General features: G+C 40.2%; 1 protein-coding gene across 1 annotated transcript in view; it reads left to right on the top strand.

Annotated features, from left to right (window-relative positions):
- The window catches only part of adgrv1 (adhesion G protein-coupled receptor V1), a 472,167-nt gene that overhangs the window by 78,753 nt on the left and 378,764 nt on the right, over nucleotides 1–14,650 (top strand). Inside the window, exons 8-12 of the mRNA XM_062025438.1 lie at nucleotides 1,166–1,503; nucleotides 1,574–1,844; nucleotides 10,568–10,894; nucleotides 13,422–13,598; nucleotides 13,671–13,894. Coding sequence (XP_061881422.1) covers nucleotides 1,166–1,503; nucleotides 1,574–1,844; nucleotides 10,568–10,894; nucleotides 13,422–13,598; nucleotides 13,671–13,894 — 1,337 coding nt within the window. The remainder of the gene's footprint in view (nucleotides 1–1,165; nucleotides 1,504–1,573; nucleotides 1,845–10,567; nucleotides 10,895–13,421; nucleotides 13,599–13,670; nucleotides 13,895–14,650) is intronic.

The following is a 14,650-nucleotide window of genomic DNA, read 5'->3' as shown; positions in this document are numbered from 1 at the left end:
GAGAGCTGCATCCTGCCATCATGGCCCCCCACTTCCTCCCCTCTGTTGCTAGATATCTCGAGATGTACGTTGTAATATGTATATGTGCTTTGCTGTGGAGGTTTTTTTTTCCCCACTCCAGACTGGGCCCCTTTAGGACCCCAGTCTAGATTGTATTTTTTTACTCATCTTTCCCCAGCGTTTACCTTTTTCCCCATCTTTTACGGGGCGCCTTGTGGCGACCCATCAGCGTTCCTGTTCTGTAACCCTGTACATGTACACTGTTTGTTTGTCTGATCTTGAACGGGTTTGTGCTGAAAACAAAGTTTCGTTGTACTTGTGCAATGACAATAAAGACATACCTACCTACCTATAATGGAGAAACAACATACTTTTTGACAACGTTTAATCAATGTTGGGTTCCAACGTTTATTTGACCATTGAATTTTGGCCATTTTCTAACAAATATTCTACAACACAAATACAACGTTGAAACATGCTTTTTGACAACGTTTAATCAATGTCAGGTTGTGACGTTGATTTGACCTTTGAATTTGAGTCATTTCCAAACTAATACTACACAACACAAATACAACGTTGAAACAACATGCTTTTTGACAACATTTAATCAATGTTGGGTGCTAACATTGATTTAACCATTGAATTTTAGTCATTTCCCAACAAATTGTACAACACAAATACAAGGTTGAAACAACATGCTTTTTGACAACATTTAATCAATGTTGGGTGCTAACATTGATTTAAACATTGAATTTTAGTCATTTCCCAACCAATTGTACAACACAAATACAAGGTTGAAACAACATGCTTTTTGACGACGTTTAATCAATGTTGGATTCTAACGTTGATTTGACCATTGAATTTTGGTCATTTCCCAACCTATATTCTACAACACAAATACAACGTTGAAACAACATGCTTTTTGACAACATTTAATCAACGTCAAGTTGTGAGGTTGATTTTGACCATTGAATTTTGGTCTTTTCAACAATGTGGATCCAATGTTAGACACCAGCGTTGTCTCAATTTACAAATACAACTATTTTGCAACGTTGTTTCAAAGTCCGTTTTGAAGGGCATGTACGTATAATCAACGTTGTATCAACGTCTTGTGTCTGCTGGGTTAGGACAAATGTATACAAAACATCTGCACTCCACTCTCCAGGTCTCCGTGGATTACATGATAGTGAGCGGCAAAGGACTGTTCAGCGCCAGGCTCGGTGAGGACTTCCTGGACTTGCAGCCAATCAGAAGAGTCACCTTCCCTCCATTTGTCTACAAGACCCACCTACTGTTCAACATCACTGATGACCAAGTGCCAGAAATAGCGGAGTCCTTCCAAGTGGTCTTGCTGGAGGAGAGCGTCAAAGGAGACGCTGTGCTGATGTCACCCAACTCCGTGCTTGTCACCATTGAGCCTAACGACAAGCCGCACGGCGTCCTGTCAATCAGCAGCAGTGCGATCATTCAGCCAATCAGGATCGACGAAGACCTGACACAAAGGTAGAAAACAATGTGATGAAAAAATATGCATGGAAAAAAAAAACCTCATTGTCTTTTGTTGTTCCTGCAGATTTGAGGGCATTGTTATTGTGAGGAATGGCGGTAGCTATGGCGACGTGTCTGCCAACTGGTCGATCAGTCGGAACACAAAGGAACTTTCGCCGGTATCTGACGACTTGACGCCTGAGGCAGGGGTGGTACGCTTTGCTGCCGGACAGTTGACCGCTGTGATTCCAATAAATATTGTGGGGGACGATCTACCTGAGGAGGCGGATGCTTTCGTGCTAAGGCTGCTGCCAAATACTGTGACTGGAGATGCTGAGGTTGACGAACCTATGGAGGTCAGTAGAGAGACACCTTTTGATACATGTTCATGCTTAGTGGGCTGTGATGGTACCGGGTAGAAGGAGACGGCACTGAGGCTGGGAGAGCGTTTAGCCTGGGGCGTATTTATTCAAAAGGAAAATTCTATATTTCTATATATATATATTATTATATATATATATATAATTTACATAATATATTATATTGTATAATATATTATGATATTATATTACATATTATATATTATATTATATATATATATCAATATATGTATATATCAGATGTGTATGTAACCAAACAGGAAATGGGTGTCAGACTATGTGTAGAATTTAACTGGAGGGTTTTACCGTAAGTGTTGGAGGTGCGTGTTGAGAGGAGCGGTGCTGTCAGACAAGGGCAAGGCAGGCAGGGTTTGTCCAGGGGCGGAAGCGTGGTCGGGAGGCAGGAGAGAGTCGTCGTAGTCCGGGGGCAAGCGAGGAGTCGAGAACCAGGAAGCACGAGGAAGACAGGGAAGATCCAGGAGCGCACGACACACAGCGTGACTCGGGGACGCACACAGGGAGCTGCGGGGTGAGGGAGGACACGACAATTAGCGCAGGGAACAAAACACAGAGATCAGGATCAAAAAGGCAACTAGGAAGCTGGAGACGAGCTTACGGTACGATGTACAGATTGCTACGTTCTGGCAAAGGATCTCTGGTGGCGGTTGTTTAAGTAGCCGTCCCTCTCATCAGTGCCGGGTGTGTTGATTGAAGATGGAACGCAGTTGCCTGCAGCAGCTTAAGTGACGCGCGCGTAAGCGCTTGGAGGTGCGCTCAGCGCGGCTCCCAGATGATTGCGCACTAGTGTGCGTCTGGGCCGTGACATGGGCCTCCTCATTAACATATAGCACTCAGCTGTTGTGCTGTTGTTTTCCTTTGTTTTTGCACATTTTTAAAGGCTTAGTCATTTTGCTCTGTGGGTTTTGTTACGGTACAGGGAGAAGAAGACTGCACAGAATGCAGGGTGTCGTTTTAGCTCTATATTTATTATATATTAACAAAAGTATGGCGAGTGAAACTAATCCAAATGTGTGTGGTGTGCGACTATGTGTAGGTATTAGCTGTTGAGTGTTACCGGTAGTGTTGTTGAGCGAGGTGCGGACGTCCTTAAGGGGCAAGGCAAGCTCGGAGGTCCGTGGGCAGGCGTGAGGTCAAGGGCAGGAGAGATGCGTCAAAGGTCCGTGTCCAGGCGAGAGGTCCAGATCCAAAAGGGGCATCCAGGGAACCAGAGGGAATACGGGGAGACGAGACACACATCTCGCAATCAGGGGACGGAGGAATGCTGCTGGAACGACACGACACAGGACACAATGAGCACGATGGGGCAACAACACAGAGAGAGAGAGCATAGAGCTTGACACGAGTTAGCTTACTGTACAGAACAGGAAACTATGTTCTGGCCCGGAACGCAGGTCTGCTCTGGCTTAAGAAGCCCAGGGAGCTCATCTGCGACAGGTGTGTTAAGTGCTGACTGATTGATGATTGAATGCAGCCGCCTGCTGCAGCCGGAGTGGCACGCACGTGCTTAGAAGTGCGCTCAGCAGAGCGCACGGATGAATGCGCCCGGGCCGTGACAGGTTTCTCATTAATGTGGCAGATCAGAGCCCAAATAACACGCGCTAAATAGTGTGTGCAAACTATAAAATTGTGCTTACAGTGGAACCTCAATTTACGAACTTTCTGTTAATTCCGGACTATAAACCGCTTTTCTTTTTTCTACACTTTGAATCCTGCGGCTTGAAAACGGTAAGGTTGTAACGGTATTATAAATACCAGGGTATTTTAAAGTCCTTTCAATACCGTGACATGTGATGGTATCTAAGGAAAATTTGGTGAGTATAGTTTTTTTTCTGACGTTTTAGCGCTGGCCGGATCTGTAAATGAAATACATCTCCCAGAATCAACGCTGTAAACAGGAAGTGAAGGGTGTTTGTACTCGTCGTAGATAAAAGGAATTGTTTTTATGGACATTAAAGGGGAACTGCACTTTTTTTAGGAAATTTTGCCCATCATACACAATCATTATGAGAGAGAGGAACACAATATAATAATGTAGTAAAAATATGTAATATGTACAACATTTATCCTATTTTGGTCATTTTAATCATCGCCAGACTTAATTCCTCTGCGCATTTATTTCCGTTTCCATAGCAGCGCACTTCCAACTTCTGGCAGCAACTGCGTGTTCCTACGTCCAGAAACAAAGGCGTCTTCTAATGATGGCAGAGTCGGTAACAAACAACAAAGACGACTATTTTTGAACAATGAGAATTCACAACGTTGTATTTTTGAAGTTGAATATACTGAGGATGGATTTTGATTTCGACATAAATGGAGTGCTTACTTACCCAAATAAACCGGAAAAATGTCCCTGCCCAGCTGGACTAAACAGACAGACACTTTACATTAATCATGATACACACAGTATGCCATGCATGTATAATGACAGACAGCATACGCGTGTGGCTAGCTGTGTGCAAACAAAACATGAAACAATACTTTACAGATACTGTTATTGCCGGAGGTCGCTCATTATTACGATAGTCAAAGTTTTGTATTTTAACACAAATTGGTTACTTGCGTCACACCAAGCTTTACATGTCTGCTGTTAAATGTTTGAAATGAATAAGTACAGCTACACTTACATTTTAATATCTCTCTTTTCTCTCCGCGTGGAAATGTAACAAAGCGTTGTTCCTTGTGGAGTTTCGCCAAATATCAAGGCTATATCAAGACAAACATGGATCATTTAAAAATACATAACTTCCATCCATCCATCCATTTTCTACCGCTTGTCCCTTTTGGGGTCGCGGGGGGTCGCTGGAGCCTATCTCAGCTGCATTCGGGCGGAAGGCGGGGTACACCCTGGACAAGTGGCCACCTCATTGCAGGGCCAACACAGATAGACAGACAACATTCACACTCACATTCACACACTAGGGCCAATTTTAGTGTTGCCAATTAGCCTGTCCCCAGGTGCATGTCTTTGGAGGTGGGAGGAAGCCGGAGTACCCGGAGGGAACCCACGCAGTCAGAACATGCAAACTCCACACAGAAAGATCCCCAGCGCAGGATTGAACCCCAGACCTTCGTATTGTGAGGCAGATGCCCTAACCCCTTTCCACCGTGCTGCCCTAAATACATAACTTCTGTACCGCTTATACTACATCCTCAAAGTATGTCTAGGTCAGGGGTCGGCAACCCAAAATGTTGAAAGAGCCATATTGGACCAAAAATTTAAAAAAAAATCTGTCTGGAGCCACAAAAAATGTGAAGCCTTATATAAGTGTTATAATGAAAGCAACACATGATGTAAGTGTCTATATTAGCTATATTAGACTACTATCAAATGACTATGTGTCGCAGGCTCATGCAAATCTTCGTTGACAGAAATGTTGAAATGTAATATTTATTCTACACATTTTTACAACATTGGAAAGCATTACTAAAACAGAGGCTTTTCAGAAGGTGCGATAACGATAACTCCTGGAAACTACGAATAAAATGCCCTCAAATATACCTAAAATACGAGGCATAAGGATGCATTTTGTACATACAGCTAGCATAAATAGCATGTTAGCATCGATGAGCTTGCAGTCATGCAGTGGACCAAATATACCTGATTAGCACTCCACACAAGTCAATAACATCAACAAAGCTCACCTTTGTGGATTCACGCACCGCATAAAACGTTTGATGGACAAATAGAGACAAAGAAGGAGTGGCATAAAACACGTCTCTCTGTGGCAGCATCAAGGAAAGTTGTACATGTTTACAAACTACGGTGCGTTCAAGGACTTCCGAAATTAGGACAAAATGGCTCGCGCCAAATACATTATACAAGTATCATGTAAACAGTGGGGTTTCTAACAATTAGGAAGGTTTGTGTCATGTTTGTCCTCCTACAGAAACCAAATTAAAACAAAACATATATTTTTTTCCCTCATCTTTTTCCATTTTCATACATTTCTGAAAAAGCTCCAGGGAGCCACTAGGGCGGCGGTAACGAGCCGGTTGTGGCTCGAAAGCCGCGCGTTGCCGACCCCCAGTCTAGGTTAACACGAACATATCATAACTTTTACACTTGATTTAGGCGCCATCGGTCCTCCTTTCTTCTTCTACGGTGTTTTAAAAACTGCTTCTGGTTAAACTTGCTATAGGCCCCGCCCACAGGCGCCCGCAACTCTCGCTAAAACACCGCCATTATTTTTATACCGTAAAAAAAAGAAGCGATTCGTAAAAAAAAAGAAAGAAACGAAAACGTAAAAAAAGAGAAGCGATCATAAAAACCTTTGAACCACACAAAGACAATAAAAGTGTACAAAAATATGAATATTGGCATCGAAAACAGCAAACCAAAAATATTGTTGCCAAAACTTGTTTCGGTGGCAATACAACTTTTTCTACAATGTCAATTATTTTTTTGGATGCCAAATCTTCTGGCTCCGTAGTGTCACTGATGTCATATTTATTTTTCTAATTTTATTGCGATCGACCGGAAAGGTCCCAAGGATGGACTGGTTGATCGCGATCAATGGGTCGGCGACCCCTGCCCTATGATGACCTTGACAAATCATAGGCAAAATTCCCCCCAAAAAGTGCAGTTCCCCTTTTAATACACATCCCAACCTCAAAATTGGGTTACCGCCTGTGCATAGAGTGCAGAACTTACCGCCCAAGACCCAGGGCTTACTAAAAGAATCCAAACATAAGGTCTATCGCACAGAGCCATGAACCAGCTCTCGTGTACATACCAGGCGAAGTGTGGGTTTCCGGGACAGAACTGGGGGCCTCGTTAAGACATTCATGACTTCAGTTCGAGTTAATTAAAGAGGGTGAAAGTCTAAAGTTAGCTCAGGGATCTGGTTTACTACTTCCAGGCTTCCTTTCCTCTCTCACCCTCACCTGGCCTGCTCACTTGGAACCAGCATTACATTGTAGAACCAGGGACGCTCAATTTATTTGCCATTTGCCAAGATTTGAAATTGCATTTTTGGAAATGTCCCTAGTCTTAAGAGCTATATACCTATTTTTAGTCATTGACTTTACATCTTAATCCTAATTCTAGCATGAATAATTATATTCTCGTTTAAAAATTGTAAAGATCGCCATACAGCAATAGATGATATCTGTCTATTACTTGACCGCTTCTATGTTAATCGGGTTATACCTGTATAGCGCTTTTCTACCTTCAAGGTACTCAAAGCGCTTTGACACTATTTCCACATTCACCCATTCACACACACATTCACACACTGATGGCGGGAACTGCCATGCAAGGCCCTAACCACGACCCATCAGGAGCAAGGGTGAAGTGTCTTGCTCAAGGATACAACGGACGTGACGAGGTTGGTAGAAGGTGGGGATCGAACCAGGAACTCTCAGGTTGCTAGCACGGCCACTATCCCAACTGCCCCACGCCGTTAGCTACCTGTCTTTTTTTATAATGTATATTTTCTGCTGGATCTACTCTATTTTATGCTGCCCTTTTATTATGCTGCAGCTGTTACATATACTGTAATATTGTACATGGTAATTGGGATTTGTTATATATTGTATACATTATATAAAAATAAAATATAATATAATATATCAGTATATAGTATATACTGTATATTAGTGTTGTCCCGATACCAATATTTCGGTACTTTTCTAAATAAAGGGGAGTACAAAAAATGTCATTATTGGCTTAATTTTAACAAATAATCTTAGGGTACATTAAACATATGTTTCTTATTGCAAGTGTGTCCTTAAATAAAATAGTGAACATACTAGACATCTTGTCTTTTAGTAGTGAGTAAACCTGAAGGCAGGTTTAGGTGATAAACTAGTTCCTAGTAAACATGCTTTATCAGTATCATGTAGTATCATACAGTACTGCGCTTCCAAAATCTGTGTACTTCAAAACTTACTCCTTACTCCATTGTGATTAAATTTTTTTATTTTTTTATTTAATATATCCTCAGTTAATGTTCATTGTATTTTTATCTATTGATTTTATTTTAAAAAATTCCAGTATTATATGGTCCAAGTCTGTAATTTTTTTTTTGTTTAAAGAAAGATATGCATTTTTTATTTTATTTCAGGCAATAAATATTTTCTGTCATAGACGCAAAAATAATGTTAAAAGTATTTTTTTGATGATTTGTTGATCTATATTTAATTATTTGTTTTCTTTAATGTTAAAAAGGATACGTTATGGAAAGGTGTACTTACAACAATTTTATAGATAAATGATGCACACAATGTTAATGTTGAATTAGTGTTTTCCCATACCAATATTTTTGGACCAGTACTAAAATTATGTCGGTACTTTTCTAAATAAAGGGGACCACAAAAAAATTGCATTATTGGGTTTATTTCAACAAAAAAATCTTAGGGTACATTAAACATATGTTTCTTATTGTAAGTTTGACCTTAAATAAAATAGTGAACATACTAGACAACTTGTCTTTTAGTTGTAAGTAAACAAACAAAGACTCCTACTTAGTCTGCTGACATATGTAGTAACATATTGTGTCATTTATCATTCTATTATTTTGTCAACATTATTAATAATGTTGACAAGTGGTAGAAAATTAATTATTAATCTACTTGTTCATTTACTGTTAATATCTGCTTATTTTGTCTTTTAACATTTTATATCTACACTTCTGTTAAAAAGCAATAATCACTTATTCTTTTGTTGTTTGATACTTTACATTAGTTTTGGATGATACCACAAATTTGGGTATCAATCCGATACCAAGTAGTTACAGGATCATACATTGGTCATATTCAAAGTCCTCATGTGTCCAGGAACATATTTCCTGAGTTTAAAAACATAATATAAATTAAAAAAAAAACGAAAGAAGATTGTGTGATGCTAAAAAATATTGATGTAATCATAGTAGTATCGACTAGATATGCTACTGTACTGGTATCATCACAGTGGATGTTAAGTGTAGATCCACCAATGGCGTTTGTTTATATTGTAGTGTCCCGGAAAAGTTGGTGCTATAGGGAATTCTGGGAATTTGTTCTGTAGTGTTTATGTTGTGTTGCGGTGCAAATATTCTCCCAAAATGTGTTTGTCATTGTTGTTCAGTGTGGTTTCACAATATGGCACATGTTTATGATAGTGTTAGCGTTGTTCATACAGCCACCCTTAGTGTGACATGTATGGCTGTTGACTAAGTATGCCTTTCATGCACTTGTGCGTAGAGTGTTCAAAGACAAGATGATCGTTATAATGGTTCATGATCGTGCATAGTGAAGTCTTGTTTTGACTTTGTCTTCGATAGACTAACGTCAACACGTCCATTAACATGATTCCAATTTACCGCGGATTGGCCGCTAGCTAGCCAGCCATGTCTTAGATCACTTCTTCCTGAGGGTGTTTCAGTGTTATAACAGCACCTTTATCTATTAAGCCAAAATTGGTGAACATGCCCGTGCTACATGACACGATGTAGGGGACCGGTACTTTTTAAAGGCGGTATAGAACCGAATATGATTCATTACTTTCGCGGTACGATACTAATACCGTACAACCCTACTGTATATATAATATGTAAATATTACATATATTTTATATTTTATATTGCTACTATGGTAAATTTTTTGTCTACTTTATACCTGCCTTATCCTTTCCTTCCGTACCCTTTCCATCCTTTGTAACTGAGCTACTGTGTGGAACTATTTCCCTTGTAGATCAATAAAGTTTGTCTAAGTCTAAGGTAACTATTCAAACAAGATATTTTGCCCCCCCCCCCCCCCCCCCACACACACACACACATAGAACATCTTGTTAAAAGGTTCTGCAACATCCCAATGATGCTTAATTTAAGGATTATGCTTGTTTTCAGAATAAAACACAATCTTATCTTAAAAGTCCTGCCTTTTTCTAGATATGCACATTTTTATTTAGGACGTCTTATCAAGTAAAATGAACTAGCTGCATGGACAGATAATTTCACCAGTTTCTAGTCTTTTTATCTTATACATTATATTGCCAAAAGTATTTGGCCACCTGCCTTGACTCACATATGAACTTGAAGTGCCATCCCATTCATATCCTGGAGCATTCAAAGTTCCTTTCACTGGAACTAAGTGGCCAAGCCCATCTCCTGAAAAACAACCCCACACCATAATTCCTCCTCCACCAAATGTCACACTCTGCACAATGCAGTCCAAAATGTAGCGTTCTCCTGGCAACCTCCAAACCCAGACTGGTCCATCAGATTGCCAGATGGAAAAGCATGATTCATCAGTCCAGAGAACGCGTCTCCACTGCTCTAGAGTCCAGTGGTGACGTGCTTTACACCACTGCATCCCACGCTTTGCATTGGACTTGGTGATGTATGGCTTAGATGCAGCTGCTCGGCCATGGAAACCCATTCCATGAATCTCTCTGCGTACTGTACGTGGGCTAATTGGAAGTTCACACAAAGTTTGGAGCTCTGTAGCAACTGACTGTGCAGAAAGTCTTTGCACTATGCGCTTCAGCATCCGCTGACCCCTCTCTGTCAGTTTACGTGGCCTACCACTTGGTGGCTGAGTTGCTGTTGTTCCCAAACTCTTCCATTTTCTTATAATAAAGCCGACAAAATACTTTTGGCAATATAGTGTATTTGAGCGAGCTGCTTTCAAGTTTTTAAATATTTTGGATCTTTAGCCAAAAAGACACATTTTATAGATCTTCCCCACTCTTTCTCCAGGTGGTGTTTTACATCCAGGACAGTGATGACGTCTACGGGGTCTTCGGCTTCGACTCAGGAAGAGAGCAAAGCATCCAAAGCCAGCCCGAAGGCCGTTTCCTGTCACTCCACTTCCTGCGGGAAGGCGGCACGCTGGGCCAAGTGTCAATGAGTCTCACAGCTCTCTACATTCCCGCCGGTCCAGTAGACCCTGCGCTGGCGCTAGACCAGGTTCTGAATACGAGCAGGGCTGTGAGTGTCGTCTTCTCTGGTGAACGTGCGGCCCGTGTTGTCGTGCCGATCAGGAACGACGCTTTTCTGCAGAACGGAGCTCATTTCTTTATACAGGTAACGTTCATCAAATGTCCTCATTGACACTTCTTGCAAATCAGAGCCATTTAAAGTGTTATGCATCAGTGAGTGTTTTTAGCATGGCACTTACATCTGTTGTCATGGAAACCTCCCCACAATTCATCCTAACTAAAAAAATGCACACATTTTTCTATTACATAAGGCAGTGCTTCTCTATTATTTTCTGTGATGACCCCTGTGAGGGACAGAAATTTTCTCGCAACCCCCCTGATTTGATTACCTACTAGGAACTTGATCATTTGTACAACACACTGTATTTATATAATTACCATATCATCAAAATAGATGAATAAAATGAGCTGAGATAACGTCCGCAACAACTTAAACCAATTTCCATGTTGAGTTTATTAAGTCGATGTGTAACAGTTAAGCCAGGGGTGTCCAAACTTTTTCCACAGAGGGCCACACACTAAAAAACAAAGAATGCGGGGGCCATTTTGATATTTTTACTTTTCAAAACAAATAAAATATATAGATTTTTTTTTAACCATTGGGGTTAAAACCCCAATGGTTAAAACCTCAAGTTGGGTTAACGTTGAAGGTGCCGAGGACCCAAAAGTCATAAAAGTTTTCAAAGTAAATCTTATGTTATTTGTTTATTTTTTAATTTTCAACACCTAAATATCTACTTCAACTTTGGATCTGTCCGTTTATAGAAAGTAAAAAAAAAAATGTTTTATGCCATTTTTGTCAAAGAAAACTCTGTTTATGGTGACAAAAATGCAAAAAAAAAGTCCCCCAAAAAACAAAGTGGAATATTTGATATGGACCAGTTGGAACATTTAATAGGTTGATAATTTGTAACAATATTGCTTTTAATTCATGATTATTTTTTAAGCAATGACAGGTTTTAAAAAAATCCCATTAAAGGTTTTGGGGATCTAAATGGCCTCACTCATAAAAATGTGTAATATTGTTAAATGTTTTACTTTCAATGCTCAATTTTAAAAAATGGTTTCTTTGTTTTATGCCCTTTTGTTATGCCCTTATATGGCAAACACACATAATATGCAGTATTTTCCCCCAAAATATTTCAAAGTGGCATATTTGATGTGATGTAATCAGAGCTTTGAATAAGTCAATAATTCTTAACAACATTAATTTTGATTATTTTTTATTTATTTTTTAGCAATAATAGTTTTAAAGACAAAAAACAGCTTGCATGGCAGTTTAGTGTTATTAGTGTCAATATGTCAACATTTGCTTGTTACGTTTCAACTGTTTGCTCTTTTTTTTCCACTTATGTTATTTTTGATAGTATTTTTGCCAAAAAAAAAAAGCTTTGGACACCCTTGATTTAAATAATAGTGCTCAGTCTGTGAAATTCGTAATACATAGAAAAGGGCAAATTAATCTGTGGCTTGTACATTTTTTACATAACTTATGCAGCAACATTGATATCTAAAAACATTTTTAAACATTGCTTACCCGTTAGTTTTATAGGCGTATTCCTTTTTTAAAAAGAACTATGATTTTTTTGTTTCGTACAACATTTTCAGCAATATTGCTTATATTGTAGTTTATCAGAATGGATTAAAGTGCATATTTGCATTTACTTCCCATGAACATACATGATTTAGCCATTACTTTACCACTTTTGACGTGTGTTTGGGGTCATTGTCCTGTTGGAACACCCAACTGCGCCCAAGACCCAACCTCCGGGCTGTTGTTTCATCTGACCATAGAACTTTCCTTTTGTCCATGTGATGTCAGATGAAACAAAAATTTAGCTGTTTGGCCACAATACCCAGCAATATGTTTGAAAGAGGAAAGGTGAGGCCTTTAATCCCATGAACACCATACCTACCGTCAAGCATGGTGGTGGTAGTATTATGCTATGGGCCTGTTTTGCTGCCAATGGAACTGGTGCTTTACAGAGAGTAAATGTGACAATGAAAAAGGAGGATTACCTCCAAATTCTTTAAAATCATCAGAGGTTGGGTCTTGGGTGCAGTTGGGTGTTCCAACAGGACAATGACCCCAAACACCCGTCAAAAGTGGTAAAGGAATGGCTAAATCAGGCTAGAATTAAGGTTTTAGAATGGCCTTCCCAAAGTCCTGACTTAAACGTGTGGACAATGCTGAAGAAACAAGTCCATGTCAGAAAACCAACACATTTAGTTGGACTGCACCAATTTTGTCAAGAGGAGTGGTCAAATATCCAACCAGAAGCTTGTGGATGGCTACCAAAAGCGCCTTATTGCAGTGAAACTTGCCAAGGGACATGTAAGCTAATATTAACATTGCTGTATGTATACTTTTGACCCAGCAGATTTGGTCACATTTTCAGTAGACCCATAATAAATTCATAAAAGAACCAAACTTCATGAATGTTTTTGTGACCAACAAGTTCTTCGGCGCCATCTAAAAGCTCGTAAACCGAAACGTTCGCCAATAGAGTGGTTCGTAAAGACTTTAAAACGGATTTAATATTTAAAAATGTCTTATTTGTTGCTAGTTTGACTCTTCTCTTAATGCCCCTTCTTTCTGCTCTCTCCCAAAGTTGAATTCACTGGACCTTGTCGATATCACGCCCCTGATTCCCCCCAAAAGCCCGAGGTTTGAGGGACCCCTCAACCTCACCCTGACAGTCACCCCAGACATTGCCAACGGGGAAATCGGTTTCACGAGTAACGGCACCGTGGTGATTCGTGAACCAGAGGACAGCAACGTTAGCATTGTAAGAGTCACCCCTCAGAACAGAGAATCATGATGGATGCTTTGAATATTGTCGTCCTTACGTGCGTTGCAGGTGAGCCTCCCGTTGCGGCGTGACGGCACCGACGGTCAGGCTGTCGTGTTGTGGAGTCTCAAGCCAATCGGAGCCAACCGTGCGGACTTGACTGCGGATGATCTGACACCCTTCAGCGGCTCTGTTGTCTTCCTGTCCGGGCAGAGCGACGCCGCCATTAACCTCACCGTCATGGCCGACGATACGCCGGAAGTAAACGAGACCTTGCTGCTGACCCTGGATAGGTAGGAAACGATTAGGGGTGTGAGTCTTTGGGGCGCCTAGCAATTCCATCCGATTCCTGGGGTGACGATTCGATTCAGATTCGATTCTCGATTCAAACCGATTCTCGCAGTGTATTATTTGTTATAATAATTATGATGAAACTTTTTCAAAACAGGTTACAGGTTATAAGAGCTCTTTCTGGTTGCATGGAGATGGCCTAAAGACTTCTTTTTAAAAACTGATCGATTCTTTTTTTAAAATTGTGAATTGATTTAGATGACACGTGTCAAACTTCAGGCTCGCCACGTCATTTTATATGGCCTGCGGATACCTGGAAGTAATATACAGTACATCAATAAAGTACTTTATCTTTTCATACTACCGTATTTTCCAGACTATAGAGCGCACCGGTATATAAGTTGCACCCACTAAATTGTAGGGAAAAAAATATTTTTCCATATGTTAGCCTCACAAGACTATGAGCCACAGATGAGTTAATCAGAATCAGAAATACTTTAATAATCCCAGAGGGGAAATTAAGATTTTCAGCACAATCCCATTCAAGAGCAGACAAGACTTAGACTTAGACTTCCTTTTTATTGTCATTCAAATTTGAACTTTACAGTGCAGATAAGAACAACATTTTGTTGCATTAGCTCACGGTAGTGCAGGATAGAAGAGCAATAAGGGGCAGATATAAATAAATAGATTACTGCACAGATAAATATATTGCACTTTTGCATATGCATCCACGTTTATGGATGTAAACAAACATT

Source organism: Entelurus aequoreus, linkage group LG17, assembly GCF_033978785.1.
Source record: "Entelurus aequoreus isolate RoL-2023_Sb linkage group LG17, RoL_Eaeq_v1.1, whole genome shotgun sequence".
In the NCBI taxonomy this organism is placed as follows: domain Eukaryota; kingdom Metazoa; phylum Chordata; class Actinopteri; order Syngnathiformes; family Syngnathidae; genus Entelurus; species Entelurus aequoreus.
This window is presented reverse-complemented; position numbering and strand designations above follow the sequence as displayed.